Source organism: Pelodiscus sinensis, chromosome 4 (genome assembly GCF_052426305.1).
Source record: "Pelodiscus sinensis isolate ZL-2025 chromosome 4, ASM5242630v1, whole genome shotgun sequence".
Lineage (NCBI taxonomy): Eukaryota > Metazoa > Chordata > Testudines > Trionychidae > Pelodiscus > Pelodiscus sinensis.
In genome coordinates, this window is record NC_143055.1 from 58,806,862 (window position 1) to 58,829,378 (window position 22,517).

At 44.0% G+C, this 22,517-nt stretch overlaps 1 protein-coding gene across 2 annotated transcripts in view; it reads right to left on the minus strand.

The window, feature by feature from the left end:
• Positions 1-793: 793 nt before the first annotated feature.
• Positions 794-22,517, minus strand: part of LOC102455571 (cytochrome P450 4V2-like) — a 35,778-nt gene continuing 14,054 nt past the window's right edge. Inside the window, exons 5-11 of one of the 2 annotated variants that reach the window (XM_014576249.4) lie at positions 21,858-21,927; positions 16,142-16,268; positions 14,182-14,373; positions 11,562-11,664; positions 10,524-10,658; positions 9,592-9,771; positions 794-5,405 (exon numbers count right to left, since the gene is read on the minus strand). In XM_014576249.4, coding sequence (XP_014431735.4) covers positions 5,233-5,405; positions 9,592-9,771; positions 10,524-10,658; positions 11,562-11,664; positions 14,182-14,373; positions 16,142-16,268; positions 21,858-21,927 — 980 coding nt within the window. In that variant the 3' untranslated portion in view covers positions 794-5,232. The remainder of the gene's footprint in view (positions 5,406-9,591; positions 9,772-10,523; positions 10,659-11,561; positions 11,665-14,181; positions 14,374-16,141; positions 16,269-21,857; positions 21,928-22,517) is intronic. The other variant, XM_075930341.2, reaches the window with a different exon arrangement.

The window sequence follows — 22,517 nt, forward strand, 5'->3', positions numbered from 1 at the left end:
AGATAAATAGATTAAAAGATTGGGAGACACTCAGGTACAACTGTAATGGGAGCCATATAAGTACCATAGATAAAAATAACAAAAGGTCTGGTAGCATTTTATAGACTAACAAAACATGTTGATGGTATCATGAGCTTTCATGGCCACAGCCCACTTCTTCAGATGACTGGAGTTAAGAGTAGGGGATATGAAAACTCAAAATAACTAGGAGAGGGGAAGGAGAGGGGGGAGAAAAAGAAAAAAAGGAAAAAGGAAGGGGGGTGTGAGACAGGGCATCATTAAGTATCTGGAGAATGGGTCCTTAAACCTAAGCAGATCAAAGTAAATAGATAGATGCTAAGACAGGAAGGATACCACTCACAGAGCTGTTAGTCTTAGCTTCTATTTACTTTCTATTTATTTAATCTAGAATGGGCATCTATACATTTGGCTGCTCAATTTTCCATCAAGTCCAGCTCCACCATGAGAAGAACAAAATTCCTAGACCCTAGGTAAAGACTGGGAAAGATTTTTTAAATGAAAAAACATGAAAGAGGCGCAATTTTTGGTTTAGCTGGCTGGCTAACCTAACAAACCAGTAAAGGGGAAGTTAAGGCAATGGCTGTAACACCTTCATTACAAACCTCTGAATTTACTCAATGGAACTCTGTGTCATAGGTATTTGTCAGCCGACGGTCAGGGCAGGGTGTGTTCCTATACCTGTCCCTTATAACTGGCTTAAGTTCTTTTAAATTGTGCTTGGTTCTGTTACAGCAACTGAAGGAGTCAGGTTAAAACTTAAACAGTTACAGGTTTATTAAAGAAGCTTATAAATCATATGGTTACAATGGCTATTGCTCTCTTTGTTAACTGCTAGCAAATACTGTATAGATCTTAAAAATGGCTACAAAGAAGATAAAGATAGAAAAATAGAAATAATAGTACCAAGTAACAGCTTAATCTTTAAAGAGCTCTAAGTCTATGTGTACACTTAAGACAGAGGACCACATCCAGGTACAATTTTTACCCCCTTCTGTGCCTCTCAACTCCAGCGTGTCAGGCCAGGGCCGGACCCTCAATTCCTAGGAAAGACGAAAATACGAGGTGGGCGTCCCCATAGAACCTCGGGAGGTCAAACACCTAACCCGACCAGCAGGTAGAGGGTAGATTGACAGTCCAATTGAGTGTGCTGCTGGACCCCTCTTCATACCCATAGGGTCACGTATTTCTCTTTCTTATCTGTGATGCCAAATGGGGCTGGTCTGTCTTTTGTGAGACCAGTTCTTACAAGGGAGTTGTGAACTTAATTTACACTTGTAAGAGAGATAACTAAATTGGAAGTACTGGGCATTCTTTTCTCAGTGGGAAATTCCTCTTCCAGGGACTGTGTGTGATCATATCAACATGGGTGCCAGCCGGGCAGTTCTCGCAGCTTCTAGGTCAGCTTATTGCCTTAATCGCTCTCTTCTCACATCTATATTTTCAGCTTCTCAGGATCAGATGAGCCAGCATAGACTATGCTGATTTTATTGCTCCTTCTCTGCCCTGTGTGCTTCAGGAACCTCAGAGAGGCAAATAAGATGGATGGGGGAGGGGCGGTCTGTCTGGCTACAGTATTCAGTGAATAATTTCTGTGCACAAATTTCATCCCAAGCATTGACCAGTTTAGCTTTACCTGTGTTTTGGAGTGTGTGATTGGTTATACAGTACAAGCCATATTGTTTTCAGTTCTTAACTAAGTGACTAAAACTTTCAAAATATAAAATAGTGAGTGGTATGAATAAAGTATTTCTGACACAAATTTGTGTAAGACTGATCATTTGTGCTAAAAAACCTTAATATTTGAACTTTTCAGACATTAACATTTTTACAAATCCTTGGCATCTGTCTGAATACAACAGCAAGCAGATCTTGCTATTTTTGTTCCTGAAATTATTTACAGGTCACTTTTTAAAACATTTGACCATCTCTAGCAAAGAGTACTTGTGAACTCTGAATTTCATATTAAAAACAATTCATCTTCTCAGTCTTTCATGGACATCATTCAATTCTTGGCTTGCACCTGTATGCACACAGTAAATTGTATTTGCATTTCTCAAAGGTATTTTAATTAGAAAAATATTTAAATTATTATATTAACTGTCAGAGTACAAAAAGATCATTTAAGAATATATTGCTTTATTGATCTAGAAAACAATGTGGCAAATTCAACATTCACAACAAATTCACAACATTTTAAGGCCACCATGTATCAAATGTCCCTCTGTTGCATTTCTAATCTCTCAATTTTGTAAGATCTCCACTATGCTTTCACATGGAAACATACAGCATGTAAATATTTCTTCAGCTTAGAAATAACTTATTTTCACACAACTTTATTGAAAATTATGTATATTGTCTGAATAACTAAAAACAGACTAAGATGAGGTACATTAAATACATTACCATTATATCCTATATGAAGCACTGCAAGGTATTCCAACAATTAGGAGAAGGGTCCCAAGTCCCAGCTACGAACCTCTGCACAAATACCAGCTCTCTCTCTTACAGAAGTCAGAGTTTACCCCTGGAATATGTACTACACTTAATATTTATCTAACCCAAGCAAACCGGGAGTAGACCTAGACCAGGATCTTTAGCAGGGATCATACAGACTTCTTTGCTCTGATACAGCCACAGTTCCTCTTCTTCCTCCCTACTGCTCCCCTTCCTCCAATTCCAGCTTTGCTAGACACAAGGGCTGCATCTAGACTGGCATGATTTTGCAGAAATACTTTTAACGGAAAAGTTTTTCTGTTAAAAGTATTTCTGCAAAAGAGCGTCTAGATTGGCACGGATGCTTTTGCGCACAAAGTGCTTTTGTGCAAAAGCATCCGTGCCCAGTATAGATGTGCTTTTGCACAAGAAAGCTCCGATGGCCATTTTAGCCATCGGGCTTTCTTGCGCAAAAAGTTAAGGTGCCTGTCTACACTGGCCCTCTTGCGCAAGTATTCTTGCGCAAGAGGGCTTATCCCTGAGCGGGAGTGTCAAAGTTTTTGCGCAAGAAGCACTGAATTCTTACATTCGAACATCAGTGCTCTTGCGCAAATTCAAGCGAGCAGTGTAGACAGCAGGCAAATTTTTGCTTTTGTGCAAAATCTTGCCAGTCTAGACGCACCCAAGCAGACTCTCTCCACCACACCAATGCAATTCTATCACCACCACAACCCTTCAGGTCTGTCCAACCTGTGAATTCAGAATAGTGGTTTCAGCTGTCCTGTGAGTACCAGACTGCATTTATAAGAGTCCCCTTTTTCAAACAGCTGTCTGTCCTCTGAGCAGCTCCAGGTTCAGTCTCTCTCTCTCTGTGTCCAAGTTTAGAGCTCCTGCTTGCTGGCCTGCTCCTTCTTTATTCCTCTCTGCATCTTCCCAAGCTGGTGAACCATCCCACCTCCTGTCTGCTCATTGGCCCTAACCCTTCCAGAGTTACTTTTGGGTCCTTGATTTGAGTGGCACCCTTCCTACACACACAAAGTCAATGAGGTTTGTGTTGCATGGAGTGGGGGAGAGAGAGAAGAAAGAGAGAAGAGAAATAATATATAATCTGCCCAGCCCCGTACTACACAATCATCATAAACTGCCAGGATATTTCACTTCCATGTCAGCTCCTGTGAGAATAGCAGCAATCTATGGTTGTGGGTCAAATTGCATTCTCAATTACTATGTGTAGCACCAACTGATGCAAGTAGGATTTAGAACAAGAGTTGGATCTCATAGCAGATTTTGACCCTGAATGTCAAATTGTTACAATTATTTATGCCAACAACAAAATTCTCATTTTGTGCACGGGCCAGGCAAACACAAATGAACCTTGTGCTGCAGTAACAGTTCTACTAAGGGAGGTGGCTCAGCATCCTGGCTACCTTAATTTTCTTTTCTCTTAAGGAAATAAGCCTATCTCTTGACTGTTCATGTAAGCCATGTGCCAGAAACTGAACAAAAATCCATTCCAATCATTTATATCCATTGTATAGGACTCCGGTGCCATTTAAATGCAAAGTGCCATTTAAAGTCACATACATCTCAACCAGAGATTGTTAGCTGAATGGATTTCATAGCATACAAGTTACATGACAAATCAGTCCACTAATCAAGGCTGCAATAACATTCAAAGATAACTGAAAAACACATACATTTGGAAAAATATATTTACCTTCCTTCAGTAGGTACACAAAGTCATTTGTGAAACCCTTCCCTCATTTACACCAGGACAACTCTATTGCAGCCAGGAAGGGCTTGTTTTCACTTATCTGGAAGAACGGAACTCCAAAGATCGATCTCTCAGGGTTTGATTTTGTGGGTCTAGTAAGGACCCACTAAATTGACTACTGATGACACCACCGTCAACTCTGGTACTCCACCAGGTCACAAGGAATAAGAGAAGTCAACAGGAAAGTTTCTCCCATTGACGTCCCACAGTGGGGACGCCATGATAATTCGAGCTATTCACATAACTGGAGTTGCATATCTTAGATCAACTTTCTCCCATAGTGTAGACTTGGCTTAAGACTGCACTGCTTTAAGTGAGATGAGAGTTTGAGGCAGGCCATAAAGTGCAGAATGAATAATCAACAGCAACAAAAAATAATGTTGGAGGAATAACCACTAGTTATACTGAGCTCAGCTGGTTTATATTCACACGGCTCTACTGGAGTCCATAGAGCTAAACTGATTGTCATCAGCTGAGGAACTGCCTCAGTCTTTTTAGGTAGCTCCATATTCATATACATTGTCTACATTTAGTCTGTCCACCAAAAGTATTCTAATGAGGACTGTAACAGCGTCTTATTTTGGCAATTAAGAGACTACAGTTGGAAGACAACTTCCACATCCCTACCCTTGAGAAAGTGGAAACTAGGCACATCATGCACCTGAGTAACTTTTTCTCAAGGGTTAGAAATAGAAGTTAGGAGCAACACGAATAGAGGGCTCAGAGAAGATGTGTAAAGTGCCAGGGCAACATTTATTAAGAATAGAAGACATTCAAATGTCAATACTACTATTTGAGATATCCTGAGACAACTGAATGGCAGGGAATGGCCATATCCCAAGTTAAATATTTATAGCATGAAAGGCCTAGAGATTCGGAACATTTCTGATATATTTACAATTCCATTAAATCTATTTTTTTTTTTTTAGTGATCAAAGATGAGTGGCCTACAAGATACTGTTGAACATGTGGTTTAGAATCTAAAATCCTTGTGAGCATTCTTCTTATGTCACACACTCTCTTCTTTTCTTCAGTTGGATCCAGATGCCCTTACTTGGGCGAAGAATTAGTTCTCCCACAAGTCCAAGCTCTTCTTGCTTTTGACTTGTTTCTATATAAAAGCACCGTAGGATCGTAGCTAGAACAGCTTTTTCTTCAATCTGTGCAAAGCGCTGGCCTTCAGGTTAAATTGAAACAAAAAAAGTTTAGTACTAACAGCTCCTTATAATCACACACAAAGTTTTACCACAAAATGCAGCATGGGCATCTTTTATCATAGATTATAAACCAATATGGGTCAAATTCAGGGTGGTACAGATGTTACCAAGAATTGGATTTGGCTTTGTGATTGATTTGTTTCCTTCCAGCTCTACAAGAAAGAATCAACTTTGAAATATGCATAGCTTCCAAGCAAGAAGAGCATAAAGTTGGCCCTGTATTGTGGAGGAAAAGTGAATACAAAATGTGATCCTGGTATGTCACATATAGGCCTGGAGAAGGGCTCAGTACCAGGATCATAGCATAAGGACAGCAGGCAGAAGAGCATATACTAAAGGGAAAAAAGAGCTTTGTTAATTTCATTTTCATCCTAAAAGAAGAGTGTGCTGGTGGAATAGGGAGGTGAGGAATTTCACAAATAATCAAAGATGTATGAGAAAAGTGGAGGGGAAAGAAAACAGAAATAAAAATGAAAAGGGACTAACAAATTGACAATGGTCACAGATCAGACAGCTAGCCAAAGATTTTATAGAAATAGGCAGAAGATTTTAAAATATGTTGTGATGTCTGAGAGAGACATAGCAGTTTCCTGCAATATCTTTGGAAGATCTTACTGTATAAAGTTTATGTATTATTGTGGGCCAGGGATTTCCATTAGACAGGTAACCAGAGTCACTCCAGGAATTAAGAACAGTTACAGAGTGATGAGGCAAATTCACTTAGGTTGTAAAGCCTCCACTGATTTACCATCACCTGGAGAGTCCTGCATATATTAGTTCACACTGGGCTCTTCAGAAGCCAAAAGACAAAGAAAGACTATGTATCATAAGTCTTGAATTTAGACTGATTTAGGGCTGTCTTTCTGATCCAGCAAATAGACAGGACCTGCTGCCCAAGAGAAGAGTCCTAATTCTTAGGAAAAGTTTGGAAGGACTGTCACCAACAAGAGCTCTTGTGGAGAAGGTTTTAATCCTTGGTATGTTTATTAGCATGTGTGCAGGTTCTTTTTGTTTGTTTGTTTGTTTGTTTGTTTGTAATACATTTTCTCTGCAGTACTTTTACCATAAGAAAAAACATGTCTGCTTAGAAAAAGCAGTCTAGTAACATATAACTTAAATCCCCTTTCCCACAGCCAGAAGACCACCAGTCGTTGGTATCATTGTATAGCCAGCAAAAGTATCCCAAGGGAAGGAGAGGAAGAGTTACCCATGTGGTTCCCTAGTGAGCTGCAGGAGTGTCTTTGAGGGGCTCTGGAGTCTGAAAGGGACCATGTCCACCCCTCTGCAGCCAGAACTGATGTTGGGATGATACAGCGTTGCATGTGAAGCAAGTTACATACAGTAATCAGGATACAAAGACTCTGAAGAACCCCAAGGGAAGAAAGAAAATGTACATATCCCCTCAATCTGAAGAATGAGACACCAGCAAGAATCACTCTTCCTCCATTATGAACACATAGGACTGACACATAGGACTGACATTTCCATTTGAATGCATAAGCTCTGCTGTGGGTTCCTCAGCCAAGGCAACTGCACCTAAATAGCCCTAGTGGTAAGTTCAGTAACCAAGTATAGGGGATATCATAGGGCAACCCTGCATGGGACATTCTAGCTTGCTCCCTCCAGCAGTAGGCTACAGCATGACAGGTGCCCTTGCCTCAATTTCTCTTTTTATTTAAACCATGAAACAGTCTCTCAGGGTATGTCTACACTACAGCGCTAATTCGAACTAACTTAATTCGAATTAGGTAATTTGAAATAAGCTAATTCGAATTAGTGCATCTAGACCTAAAGACTAATTCAAATTAGTGTTTTGCTAATTCAAAATAGCACGTCCACATTGAGTGGACCCTGAATCGAAGGTAAGGCTGGCCAGAACCAGTGCCAGCAGGGCATCAGGGTTGGACTTAGTGTGTGGGGCTGCTGCCTCAGGCTAGCCGAGGTCTGTGCTTAAAGGGACCTGACCCCCCATCTCGGACAGACAGTTCTCAGGTTTCTCTGCTTGCTGGTCCACCTCGCTGAGGGACAGCAAAGCATTTGTGTCTCGGTGTGCTCTGCTTGCCCTCACTTGGGGCACCACAGCACTCTGCAACATGGAACCAGACCTGCCCCCGGGGACTCTGCTGCATCTCGTGGACATGTTGCCAGCAGCCTGGCTGCACTGTCTGCAGGCTGCCATCCGGGGGGACCATCAAGGGGATGTCAAGATCCAGGGAGCCCTGCGGGAGAGCTTCCACCCTGAGGAGCGCTAACAGTCTCCGCAGTCTGCCTCACTGTGGGCTTGTGCCTCATTCCTCCCTCACGTCCTTCCACATACCCTTCCCTAGCCTCCCCTTCCTGCTGTCAAATAAAAGACACATATTTTCAAAAATAACAACTCTCTTTATTTAACACAACTGGGGAGGGGGAATGAAACTCTGGGGACATGAGGGAAAGGAGGGAGGAGAGGGCAGGAAAGAGGGTGGGGTGGAAACCTGGGAGGAGGGAGCTGGAAGGGGGAGGAAGGAGAGGAAGGGAAGGGAAAGCTCAGGGTTCAGGGTCCTGCTGGCTCTCCCATCTTGCAGCACTGCGGGTGCAGGGACATCAGGAGGGAGTGGGTGTGGAGGGTGGGGCAGGAGGGACAGGGGGTGCAGAGGAAGCAGGAGGGGGAGCAGAGGTGGGAGGAGGAGCAAGAGCTGGGGCGGCCACAGGGGCTGGAGCAGAAGGAGGCAGGAACCTGTCCACCAGGGTCTGGAGGTGACCTCGGAGGACACGGCCCTGATCCTCCAGTGCCTGCAAGTTCCACTGCTGCAGCCACAGGTCTTCGTGGACCCAGTGCTCCTGGGTGTGGAGCTGCTGCTCCAGTAGCCGCAGGTGGTCCTGGCTGTGCATGTGGACTCTGGTGGCCAGGCTGGCAGCCATTCAGCTGTAGACAGCTGCATTCCTGTGTCTAGGCTCCTGGGAGCTGCCAGCCTGGTCCTGGGAAGAGGCGGAGGGCTGGGTGGCAGCGGGTGGCTGGCTCATCCTGTGCCAGGTGCAGGGTCTGCTGGCTGGATGCTGGCAGGCTTGCAACTGGCACAGGCACCGTGGGCAGACCGTGCCCCTTTAAGGGCTCCAGGGCTGGGAGGGGGGCAGAAGAGTTTCCCTGGTTTGGCCCAGAGCAGCCACCAGGGCAACCTGGGAAGGGCTAGCCTCCAGCTAGTTTGAATTAAGTGGCTACACAGCCCTTAATTCAAACTACTTAATTTGAACTAGGCGTTACTCCTCATAGAATGAGGTTTACCTAATTCGAATTAAGCGCTCCGCTAGTTCGAATTAAATTCGAAATAGCAGTTTGCATGTATAGCCGCTATTAAAGTTAATTCAAACTAACGGCTGTTAGTTCAAATTAACTTTTTAGTGTAGACATAGCCTCAGTGTTCAATGCAAAGCCTGCCTCTCGGGGTAACTTATTTGTTTATAGTAGTGAACCATTTCCTCTGATGTCCTCATAGAGAAACCATTCTTGACAACCCATAGTAAACATATAAAGATGTAACTATTTTTCCATTTCCCTCTTTATGGACAACACTTCCAGGTCACCCACCTGGGAGTTAAGAGCAGTACTATGTTCCCAGATCCTATGGCTTGTGATTCACTAACTGCTCTCCAGGCCAGCTGCCAGAGAGTGACAAATTTCATGATTCTTCTGATGTTCCCCCAAGTCACAGTCTCCCACAAGACAGCTCCCCACCACGTTCTCTTCCTCAGGCCTCACTTTCTGGGAGCCCACCCCCACTCACGAAACGTTCTTTCAGACTCCACTCTCTTGCTTCCAGGCTCAACTTCCCCTTACCAAACTGCATCTTTCCTTTTCAATGTCTAAACCTTCTTCTACTCAGGGTCCCATTTTCAGTCACTTCTCACCATAGTTCTGTTCCAGGGCTCCTCAGAAATCACCTGTGTCTCCTATAGCTCTTTTCGACTCATGGTTTATAGTTCTTTCCTGTCCATGACTCCTCTCAAGCTCTGATTTTCCAGGTCTCTAATTCACCAGGTCTCCGACCCAAGTACCCTCTGTAAGGCCCAAGTACCCTCTTTTAAACCTGGGATTGACCGGTCACGTAAAGGGCCATTGTTACCCCATGACAGTGACCTATTATGCTTCCACTTTTATCTACTACGTACCAATGCAGTTTCTGGGTCCAGCAGAGAAAGGCACATATGCATATGGGTGCCTTCCACTAGAATTCTCAGGGAAGAATCTCTCAGGTCTAAATTTCTCGGGATCTGGAAAAATCTTTGGATCTCTGTGTATTATATAAGGAACAATGACTGCATCTATACCTTTAGGTATCTTAAATCCTTCTGCAAAAAGAAAAAAGAAAAACAAATCAACGTGTCAGTGAACGAAGTAGCTTCCTGTAAATGGATACAAAGCACAAAAGCAGCTCTTTACTGGTGCAACACCTTGACAGCAGATACTTCTTGTATGTAAAAAAGATGAATATAGAAAAGGCTGAGATCTATTACATGCAAACAAAACTATTTCATCCTCCTTCAAAACTCTCTTATCAAAAACTTTGATAACATCTAAGTTGCTGATGAAAGAGCCTCAGCTGCTAAACAATAGGGTCTTATTGCTTTCTTGTATTCCACATTGGTCTGTCTGTATCCATCTGCTCTCTCTTGTCTTATTTGGGGGCAGGCAACATCTTTTTTTAACTTTCTTTATACAGTAGTTAGCCTAAAGCCTGGGGTCTCAAACTTACTTGTCTGCAGGCCATATTTGGCTCGAGCAGTTTCACAGGAGTTCTGCCACACTGAGTGTGGGGCACCTGACCCCTGCTGTCACTCCATGTCAAGTCCTCCGGTAATCCCCAAGGCTACATCCTTCAGGGGAGGGGGATTGGGGTAAGAGCAGATGGTGGGGCAGGGTGAAAAGGAGCTGGGCTTGGGGGGACAGGGATGGACAGCCACACACCCAGGCTGCAGGGACTCCAGGGCCAGATTGTGAAACTGATCAGGCAAAAGATGGCCCATGGGCTGTGAGCTTGAGACCCAAGGTCCCTGGCAGAGATTTCTTCACACTGTGACAATAAATAAATACTCCTACTTACTAATATAGCAATCTTCACTTGTGGTGCGGCCAAAGCATGGAACAGAAGGGAAGATCCGAAGGGCTTCTTTAATAACGCACTCAAGATAGCAGAGCTTCTTCAGATCATCCATTGTGACAGGCCGGACGGAGTTACCTGATCAGAATTACAACAGGGGCATGAGAAACAACTGCCCTAATCAGACTAAAAGCGCAAGCTATTTTAAGGTTCTCCCAGCTATCTTAAATGCTGACAAAACTCCACCATTGGGCTTTTGTAACCTTTGAGCGGGCAAGGGTTTATTTCATTATCCTTCTCTAATGCCTAAACAAAAGAAAAGCACATGGAGACCCAGTATTCAGTCACTGACAATTTTTAGCCAGGATTACAGAAGGTCAGACTCCCCACCTTAAGGCCAAAAAGAACAAAAAGAATTAACTTAATTCTTAAGTACCAACTTCATAGAGACAAAGAAACATAATAGCAATAATTTCTATAACATAAAATGGCTTCTTTATAATCCACATACCTTTTCCTTCACAGTTATGCATAAACAAAAATAAAGAAAACAAAATATCTAAATGGGTCAGTCTCACAGAAACACAATGATAGGAAACTCAGAGTTCCCAAAAGTGAAGGCTGAGTTCACTTGAGTCTCAGTTATTGGGCTAAAAGCACCACAATACCTCACCCATACACTACCATTTCCCCAAGCCAGCACTCAACCTCAGATCTGGTGGAGGCCAGCAGCTTCCAGGCTGAAGGTAGTCAGGGCTTCTCCAGCCATGGGGAGCAGCACACTCAGGACACCAGCAGATGGGAGGATTAAGGGATCTTGGGTGAAAGGGATGAGGCCATGTGGCTAGCCTTCAGTCATAATTCTCTTAGCATCAACCCAACTCCAGCTGACGTGTCTTTATACACAGAAGAGTTACAGCACGTGCAGTGGCAGGGCAAGTGTTTATTTTCCTTTATAAATCTCTAGATAGAAATGACTATTATATCATCTCCTTGGAGTACAAACTCACACCCACGTCCAAACAAAGGGTCAAAACTAACCAAACACTTCATCCAGTTCTCTGTGGACTTCCTTCTGGGCTTCAGGATGACATCCAAGTAAGTAGATAGCCCAATTAATAGCAGCAGCTGTTGTATCATGCCCCTGGAGGTACAGATTTACTCAGATGTTCTCATCTGCATTAAACTCATGCACATGAAGATAAATATATTTAAGGAAGTAGGGGTATCACAATGATCTAGCCTTATTGTACAGATTGGCCTAATTGTACAGATATAGAAGAAAAGCTAAGAATATATGAAGCCATATAACACTCCGGTATCAAGACTGAACAGGAAATCATATATATAGTAGCCCAATGTCTGTAACGCTGAAATGCTGGCTGTTGCCTCTGGGCAGCGCTGTTGCCTGAGTCACGTCCTTCGCCTCCCGCTGTGGCACTTGGCTGACTTCTGCGCCACTCAGCTGGGCCGCCGTGGGGGAGCAAGTGGCGCAAGCAGCTGTTTGGGCACTGTGGTCCCCATGCAGAACCCCTGTGCTGCATGGGGAGCGTGGGACCCAAAGAGCCGCTTTCACCACTTGCTCCCCCGTGGCGGCCCAGCTGAGCGATGCAGAAGTCAGCCAAGCGCCATGGTGGGAGGGGAAGGGGGCGAGGCGGTGTTGTACATGGCCAGGGGGTGGGGCCCAGCTGTTAACGTCACCACCCTACCCCCCCTTTGCCTCCCGCCGTGGCGCTTGGCTGACTTCTGCGCCGCTCAGCCGAGCCACCGCGGGGGAGCCCAAACGGTCACTTGCTCTGCTTGCTTCCCCACAGTGGCCTGGCTGAGCTGTGCAGAAGTCAACCGAGTGCCATGGTGGGAGGCAAAGGGGGGCGGGGTGCTGATGTGTGGCGTGACAGTGGCTCCAGGCCCTGCCCCTTGGCCGTTTGGGCTCCGCGGTCCCCCGAGTGAGAGGCAGGAGGGAGAGGAGAAGAGAAAGGGAGAGACAGAGAAAGACAGGAGGCGGAGGAGAGCTAAGAGAGAGAAGCGGGGGAGGCAGGAGGAGGAGGGAAGGGAGAGAGAGAGAGAGAGAGAGAGACGGAGTGAGAGATTGGAGGCTCAGGAGAGAAGACTGACATGGAGGAGAGACCTGAAAATCCCGTCTTATGACGGGCTAATTGGCTAGTAGATATATAACGGGACAGGTGAAAACTAAAAAAAAAGTAAAACAACTCATAATATTTAACAAGCAGAACTCCCTTTGCCTCCCTATTCTGCATGTTAGCTATTCTATGTTGGCTGTATAAAGGGTCTTCCTCTGCATTCAGTCTCTGAGGAAGTCAAGAGCTTTGCTATTGCTTCCTTATAGACATAAATGGTTGATCCACTAAATCTCTCTAGATAGTCACAACAATTTAAACACTATATAGCAAACCTGATGTTACCATTTTTCTCTACAGTCAACTGTCAGAAGAGCATTTGTTTTCTCCACTCCTTTAAAATGAAATCTAAAGTATACGTTGACTTTTTAAAAACGTAAAAAACACTGAATAGTCTTGCAGCACCTTAAAGACTAACAAAACATGTAAATGGTATCATGAGCTTGAAGAAGTGGATTGTGCCCACGAAAGCTCATTATACTATCTACATGTTTTGTTAGTCTTTAAGGTGCTGCAAGACTATTCATTGTTGTTTACGTTTTTTCCAGTTACAGACTAACTCGGCTACCCTTCTGAAGCTCTTGACTTTTTAGTTACTTTTTTCATCATGGGTGTGCAAATGCAGTAGTACCATCAATTACCACAAGAGGGCATAGGGATATAATTTTTCCTAAAAGTATAAACATAAAACTGATTCAATCAGGTACTGTACACTAATGAAAAACAAGAGAATGTTCACTAACAGATTTTAGCAATATCTTAATTTTAATCAGACTTGCTATAAACAGGTCCCAGATTAATAGTGACCATGGTACAATTATTTATACTCATTCGGAAGAACAGTTACACCAGCAGAAAATTGGAGCAATAATGCAATGAATCAGGCGTTGTGAAATCATTTCCAATTATTGTGTGTCACAGTGGATATAATAGTAGTGGAAATGATTGAAAGGTGGCTGACAATGTGATTAGTGACAAAGAGAGATTTCAATGTGAGAAGAGATAGGACCATCCAGATCAAGCGCAGAAATTGCTGTATTTCTAAATATAAATCTGTCTATACTAGGTAGGTAGTATACAACTTCTTCATTGTATAGAGCCTGATCCAAAATCCATTCAAGTCAATGGAAAGACTCCTTTTGACTTGGACAGGCTTTGGATGACGAATCCAGGCTTGCAAACTCTGGCCCCTGACTGTAGTTCCATAGTAGTTGTTGGACTATTGGTATGAGTGGGGACTGCTCAAATGGGCCATGGTTTCCAGAACTGGGCACATCATTCTGCCAATGGACTTCAGTCCTAACTTGGAAATTTGCAACTTTCCACCACGACATTGCAACTCTCAATATTTCTGAAGAATGAAATTCTGTATTGCAACATGTACATCAAGTACTTCTTATGTTCCTCCTATATTACTACAATTATAATTAAATCCTGAAAGAAAAGCTTCTGTTCCAGTAAGAGGAATAGCTCAGTTTTGTAGCAGATCTCAGGTTCTGAAAATCCACAGCTCTTTTGGGTACCTCAAACATGAAAGTATCCACTTCCTCTCGGATATCCATGTAGCTCAGTCTGTTCCCTTTGTCATCAGTTGTATTCAGAAGCATATCAAGAAAAGCTTTTCTCTTTTTGCACCCACTTTGTTCACACTTGCCTTCAAAGTCAGTTTTATGCTGTTCGTGGTTCTTTATTTCCTGGGATTTTTCTGCAATAACCTTAAATATAAATAGTAATAGAGATGTAGCCGTGTTAGTCTGGTCTTGCTGAAACAAAAGACGGGACTATGCAGCATTGTAAAGACTAACAAGATAGATGGTTTATTAGGTGATGAGCTTTCGTGGATCTGAGAAAGTGGGTCTGGCTAATAAACCATCTTGTTAGTCTTTAAAGTGCTGCATAGTCCTGTCTTTTGTTTCTTAAATATAAAAGCATATATACAGTTCATGGCTTAAACTTCACAATCTAATGATGTGTGGGGCCATGTTTGCATAAACTTCAAAATAAATGTTACCCCACATTTTTAAATATTGACTGTATCCCTGACTCAGGGTATGTCTACACTACCCTCCCAGTTCGAACTAGGAGGGTAATATAGGCATACCGCACTTGCAAATGAAGCCCGGGATTTGAATTTCCCGGGCTTCATTTGCATAAGCGGGGAGCCGCCATTTTTAAAACCCCGCTGGTTCGAACCCCATGCAGCGCGGCTACACGGGGCATGAACTAGGTAGTTCGAACTAGGCTTCCTAGTTCGAACTACCGTTACTCCTCATTTCACGAGGAGTAATGGTAGTTCGAACTAGGAAGCCTAGTTCGAACTACCTAGTTCATGCCCCGTGTAGCCGCGCTGCACAGGGTTCGAACCAGCGGGGTTTTAAAAATGGCGGCTCCCCGCTTATGCAAATGAAGCCTGGGAAATTCAGATCCTGGGCTTCATTTGCAAGTGCGGTATGCCTACATTACCCTCCTATTTCGAAGTAGGAGGGTAGTGTAGACATACCCTATGTCCTGCTTTTTCACAAATAGGCTACTTATGAGCATGCACTTAGTGCTACAGACAGGAACACTTTGCTGACTCCTTGCATTTATTGTTCTTCACCTCTGAGCTTCAGCACAGTGCTGCTGCCTTACCAGGCAACATCACAATACTGTATAGTACATAGTGGCATTGCACAGAATGCAAATAAGCACCAAGAGGATGATGAATTCCATTCAGATGTGGTACCTGATTCTTCTAGCCTTTTTACTACTGTAGCTCCACTGACTGCTATGAAGCTAGAGCGGCTTAAGGGCTGATCCCTACACAACTGAAAACAATGGGCATAGGAACTGGCTCTAAATGAGAGGGGGGAAATCAGTCTCTGTGACTGGACTTTCCTCTTTAAAGGGTAAATTCTGAATTGGAAGCTCATATGTGAAAGCTGTGCATCCAACAGCTCGTCTCTCTGTCACCACACTATCTAGTCTTTAGATATTAATCAGTTTGTATTGCTATGATTGAACAGATTTAAAAATAGAGGGAGGCAGTTTTTAAATTATTTAAAGCGTGGAATAATAGAGAGTGAGTATTAGCATTTGTAACAGCTGTGATTTTATAGATGTTACAAGACCAATGGGGAAGTGCTAGATTTTAAGCTGTTCAGCCTACTCTGCATTGCAGGAATTAAGATAATTATCTGTGGCTTCCACTCCTCCCCCAATTAAAAATGAGCAATACCATTCCCATGCAAGAGTTAACCATTAGCTGCAAGCAACCCACAAACATTAGATTCTAAGTTATCACATCCTCCCTTAAGGGCATTATTCCTTTAAGGCCTAAATATTATAAACATTCAGTTTTCCTGTCCTATACACATCTCTGATAAGTGATGCTCCCAATGGCTAAAACCCTGGCCATCACATTCACAATCTGAAATCTCTATATTAACTGCAGTATTTCTCTCCATTCATTGGAACACAATATAAAAAAGAATAACCAGTTACACTGTCAGTAAAACTGTGAAGGATCTTGAGAATTCTATTATGTTCCCTTCCTTCATGGACCATAGAGTACATGAAGTCAGGCCAAAGCCAAGGAGACTTCTGTCTATGCTGAATGATGTCACTCATCCTAGGGAAACAAAAATAACATTAAATTATAGTTATTTCTGAAAAACATCCCCAATACATCCATAAGAGCTTACGAGGGTCCTGGTCCAGGACATGGTTATGTTGCAGACACAACCCTTAGGGATGCCACTTTTTTATTAATAATTACAATGCTCTAGATTATCTATCTTATTTTTCAAGTTTCCATTGATAGGACTGCTTTTTCCAGGTTGTGATAGGAGTGGTCCGTCCACCTAAGGTTTGTAGATGCTTGTACCTGGGGATCATTCTACCCCTGTCCCATGGTGTGACCCCTTAAATGTTTGGTACCCAAGAATGCAGGAAAGTGAAGAGAAAAACAGGTTCTAGGAAAATAATGTTTCAGGAAAACCTGTGTTTCTATTCCTTCACAGGCCCAGAACCAGGGGCCTTGCAGAGAAGTCAGGGCAAGAATCCCCTCTCTCAACCCAACAGAATCAGAACAGGAAAAGAGGGCCACAATTATGCCATCTCCTCCCTCAGGACAGGTAGACACCAGCAAAATAAGATGATCTGCTGAATCCCCTTAGCCTAGGAACTAACTAAAGAAAGGTACTGAGTCAAGGAGACATTGATTTAAAGCAACAGTTGAACTGTGCATATTACTTCAGGCCAGTAAGCAATGCTGTAGGCCTCCTGTATCCCAAAGGGAGCAGTTTGACTGAAAACCTCAGCCCCAAGGGAGAAAGCTGCTAAGACCCCTCAATCTAAAGGGGAACATTTTGGAGTAAGAGGAAATATTTAAAGATTCTGGACATTAGTAAATTTCTTCTGAACTCCTATATAGGGAAGTGTATGTGTTATGCCTGCAGGACCTCTCTGACACAAGAGGCAGCACTGTCAAGGCCCTGTGCCACACAAGTGAAATCTATTCCCATCTAAAAGCAATGTTAATCTTAGAAGCTTGTCACTATGTGCAATGGGGTGTCTGCCCCTCCCGGGCACGTAAGGAGTTATTATAGCAACCCTGGAGATGTGGATGGGATGTAGCCAATAAGGGAAAGGCTTGCAGAGTTAGCCAATTAAAGAAGGGTTTATTTGAGAAGGCAGTCGGGGCCAGGTTGGGCTGTATAAGAAAGGAATGCTGAGCCAGGCAAGGCAGTTACTCCCTGGAGTTCAAGGAAGGAGGGTTGCCTGCCTAGAGGGCTGAAGCACCATGGATAGATCAATGCAGGGAAGGGTCAGTGGAGTATGAGTAAGTGGACAATTGGCAGGCTAAGGCTCTGACACCAATGGCAGAGAAGGTGCTGAGGCTGTGGGAAACAGGGAAGGAGACAGTAGAGTTGGAGGAAGGGTTATATGTGGCTGCTAGCTATAGGGTCCTTGGGCTGGGACCTGGAGAAGTGGTGTGCACAGGTTTCCCTCTGCACTTTGCCCACATTTGCCACTGAGGGGAGTAGCTAGGGCATGGGTTGCAGTTTGCCACTGAGATGAATTGCTAGAACGTGGATTGCAGTTTGTCACAGAGACAAATAGTTGGACTGAGGACTGTTGGTCCCCTGGAAGAGGGAAAAAGACCTGAATGGGTACATGACCAGAGGGCTGTGTCTAGAGGCAAACACCACACTGTGGAGAACAATGCAGGTCTGAGAGGTGGAGATAGAAGTGATGGCAAGTGAGACACCACTAGATGAAGGCACACTGGCGAAGTAGAGATGATTTGCAGGATGGCCAGAAGGATGCACTGTGGTGGTGAATGCCACCCTAATTACATTACGAAAAAGAAACTTGGGTCTTCCTTCACACAAGCATATCTCTGGGTTAACTCTGATGTCAGTGGATGTGCTGAGAACAAAATGTTGAGATCTTTTTAAATTAAATCCAACAATTTACATGACCTTTCCTCTTATTTAAACTCTATTATTCAGAAGCATAAGCAATGCCGTCTGCTAAACAAACTATGGAAAGAAATTCTGCCAGGACAATTTTTCAGTGAGACAATCACACAGTTTTGAATAAATAGAAATTATGGAACAGAAGAATTTGTTAATTCCAGCCATCCTCACTCCAGTGCTTCCTGGACCAAATGTTGTAGGGACTTACAGTGCAGTTAGGGTCAAAGTCAGCCCTAAAGTCTGGAATAATGGCTCTGCATAGCCTTGCCCTAAGGGGGGTTTGGATCATGCAGTTGCAACACAGGTTTCTAAAATATTTGAAGCTAAGAGACAGTCCCAAAAGAAATCATTGTCAGAATTTAAGGCCAGAAGGGCCCACCAGATCATATAGACTGACCTCCCGTAAATCACATGCCGTCACCACCAGATACTAAACCCAACAATGGAAATGAGACCAAAGTATTACAGGCCAAAGGAAACACAACTGTTATGTGCTACAGGCAGAGAAAAGCAGGTATTGAGATGTACCAGTGTCCAAGGTCCATGCAATGACAGTGAAATCAGTAAATGAGGAATACCCAGATAATCCTGGCATGTGACCAGCCCCCCACCTCTTGCAGAGGAAGCCATTGAAGGTCACTGCCAATCTGACCTGGGGAAAATTCCTTCATGACCCCATATATGATGATCAGTTAGACCCTGAACATATGAGCAAGAACCAGCCAGCCAAGTACGAGAGAAAATGTTGAGAGACACCTGAGAGGCCTAGTCATTCCTGTCCAATGTCAGTACTCCAGCTGTAGCCATCTCTGATCCCTCAGAGTAAGGAGACCAACCCATACTCCCCCTATGATCCTTGCAGGTGGCTGGCTGCAGCCCTGAACATGAAATTAGCTTTTAAAAACATAAGACACAAACTGGATGTGAGCCCTGGAGTTGCTGAGTCCTGTCTCCTACCATCACAAGCAACCCCATCAGACAATTAAATTAATGAATATGCCTTGTTCTCTCTAAAAACTAATTAAGCTGTTCACCTCCACAACTTCTATTGGAGGCTGTTCCAGAGTCTCACCCCTCTGATGTTTAGACACTTTCTACTAATTTCCAGCCTGAATTTATTCTTTATCAGTTTATATTGATTTGTTCTTGTGGCAACATTATCCTCTAGATTAAATAGCTCCTCTTAACCAGTATTCCCTCTAAGATTTTCCAACCTTGAGTGGAGTGAGTTTTGTCTTGTGCACCAGTACTGAATTCGTGTGCGCTTATTTGGATGTGTGCCACTCTATCACCCAAGTTAATAATAAATATCTTATAAACCTTTCTTCTTTTTCCCTCTGCGGCCATGTCTCCTACCCTCCCCTCACCCCATGTGTTCCCCTAGTGCTTGCTGCTGCCCCCCCCACCTCTCACCCTCCTCTGCTTTCCTAGCTCCTGCCCTTCTTACTCTCATCACCTCTTTGGGGACCTGCCCCCCTCCCCATATTCCTTAACTCCTGCACTTGCCCTTCTCTTCCCCCTCTAGCCCCACTCTGATCATCTGTAGCTACCCCACGCCATCCCCTCTCTTAACACCTCCCTCTATACACCTGCCCTGCCTCTCTCCTCTGGCACCCATCCCTCCCCTCAACATGCCTGCCCTTCTGCTTCACCCCCACAATCCACTGGAACCTGCACCTTCCCTTATCCCCCGAACCTTCCTGGTGCCTCCCCCTTCCTTCACTGCCCCATCATCCTTGCCTTTTTCCTCCCTGGTGCCCTCACTACCCTCTGCCCCAAATCCCCTCATGCCTCTCTGTGTCCTCACACATGACTTGCTGCATCCCCTGCCATCCTCATGCCCACCCTTCCTTTCAACCCCTCTTCTACTGGCACCCACTCCTCCCCTCTCCTCTTCCTTCTTCTTACCCCCATTGTCCCTCTCTCCTCTCCCAGCATCACCCTGTCCCCTCCCCTTTCCTACCCCCACTAACACCTTCCCATTCCTTTCTACTCCCAGTCCTCCTGCCCTTTCTCCTCATTGTCTCCTCTTGGCTCCCTGGCATTTATCTCTCCTTCATCCTGTCTCTTGGTGCCTTCCCCTTTCTTCTCATGCCCTGGCTCCTCCTTTCCACTCAGCAAAACCACCTTCCTCTCCTCACTCTCCTTTCCCTTCCCTAACTTTCTCCCTCTGCCCCTTCCCTAACTTTCTGCCTTCTACACGGAAAGCAGTTTGTGGGAGTTGGCTGCAGTGCTATTTTTAGTACCATGGTCCCAGCCCCAGAAGCCCCCATAGCCCTGGGCAGGATTGTGTGCCGGGACTGGAGCAGAGGCCGCCCGCGGTGCTATTTTTAGTACCACGGCCACAGTCCCCACAGGACCTCAGTACTAAAAATAGCACCGTAGGTAGCCCTGGCACTAGCTGGAGTAAAGCGGCAGCTGCATGAGGCCCATTCCAGCTGGGGCAGCCTCACCAGAACAGTCAATTTCATTTGCCCCAACTCCAGGCGGAATGAAAGGGCAGCCGCCTGCCACCAGAAACCAACCAGGCCACCAATTGCTGCCTTTACTCACTTTCTGTTCCAGCAGGAAGGTGAGTGCTGCTGTGTGGCTCTTAAAATGATGTGGGCGGACCTAAAATTTTTAGTGCACGGCCGTTCAGGTGCACAGCTTAGAGGGAATACTGCTCTGAACCCTTGTTGATGTCCTGTATTCTTATGGAAAGCAATCATATACCCTCTGATCTTTCTTTTTGCTAAGCTCAACAAGACCAACTCTTGTAGTATCTCTCCAGAGCATAGATACTAGGATGATCAGGGAAATGGACAGCCTCTTCTCTGCACTCACTCCAGTTTGACCTCATCTTTCTTAAACATAGATGAACAGAACGGCATGCACTATTCCAAATAAGGTCTTTCTAGTGCCTTTTACAAAAGCTTTAACACCTCCCTATCTCTAGTACAAATGCCTTGTTCAATCTATCCGAGTATTCAATTTGCTCTTCATAGATATGTTATATTAGTGGCTCATAGCTATCATGTGACAGAGGGTTGTTCCAATATAATTTTGTATAATCTCTTACGGTCTGACACTCATTTATCTCTGGCAGCATAAAAAAGTCATGAAGCAAGAATAAATTAAAGATGTGCCCACTTTATGCTATTAATGTAGCATAAAAGGATTTTAGTGCGAATTAGAATCGGGTACTTTAACTCCCCATGAGGCCATATTTTATGTTGACATATATTCAACATGCAATTATATTAAAGTCATGCACTATAAGAGTATACCTCATGTAGGGTTGTGGGGCTTTGTTTGTTGGTCTGGTTGTTGTTGTTTTGTTTTGTTTTTGTTTTTTACGGTATTGCATCCTGGATACAAAGCATTGCCAGTCTTACCAGATACTATTTCAATCTCACTTTGCATATTAGTGGGAATGATAATACACAGTGCAAAGCAACTGTGAATTGGGCCCAATGTGGATTCAGTGTCCCACCCTCCATAGAAGGCTCAAAAGAGCCATGGTGATTATTCCTGCCAACATTGGCCGTGAAGGGGTTGAACTGAAACTGAAACCTGCTCACAGATTGGAGCAGCTGGCCTTGTGCATCCATTATGGAGGTCTCCTCTGTGCATGTATAGCTTAGATCCCACCATTGGCCTGTCACTCTGCCTCCACATACAGCCTCCCTCATCCCCACAGACAAGCAAGGAAAGAGAAAGATGGCACAGAAGGCCTTGTGTAGGTCTACACTTACTTATAAACAGCACGGACATATTCAGAATTCTTATTGTTCTGAGCACCAACCTTCTTGCCCATCGAAGTTTCTAGAAAAATTTTACATTTCTCTTGTCTCACATTAATTTGGTAAAAAGTCATAAATTCTTTGACAATATAATGCCGTGTGTTGCATGACAGTATCACAGCCATTTACTTCCTCATCTGATAACATCTCTTTTTTTTAAGAATGTAGATTCTTTCTGAATCTAGTCATAATATGCCTATTCCTTTAAAGTATTCCTCAGTTTAGATTCCATATCCCTGTTGTACCCCATGGACAAAGGGTTCTCATAACACAATATTTGATTGTTCTGATCAACACAAATATAATTCACATAAAAAGGATGTGTTCAGTGTAGATAATACAGAAGCTCTATTACAAGACAGGCAAAGCCTTTTTGAAAGTCATCTCAACTAATGAAACTGAAGCACTGTAACTGTGCAATGCCGGCAGACCCCAGTCATCTGTGGGCAGAAGCGAATGTGGAATCTCTACCACATTCGGTGGAGCAAAAAAGCCAGCTGGCTATTAGCTAAGGCTGTCACTCAGACTCAGTTCCTCTCTAAATGGTCTTATTACCACTACATGGGACAGTACGTCACACCCATAAGATGTGTAGGTTACAACTGCTCTACT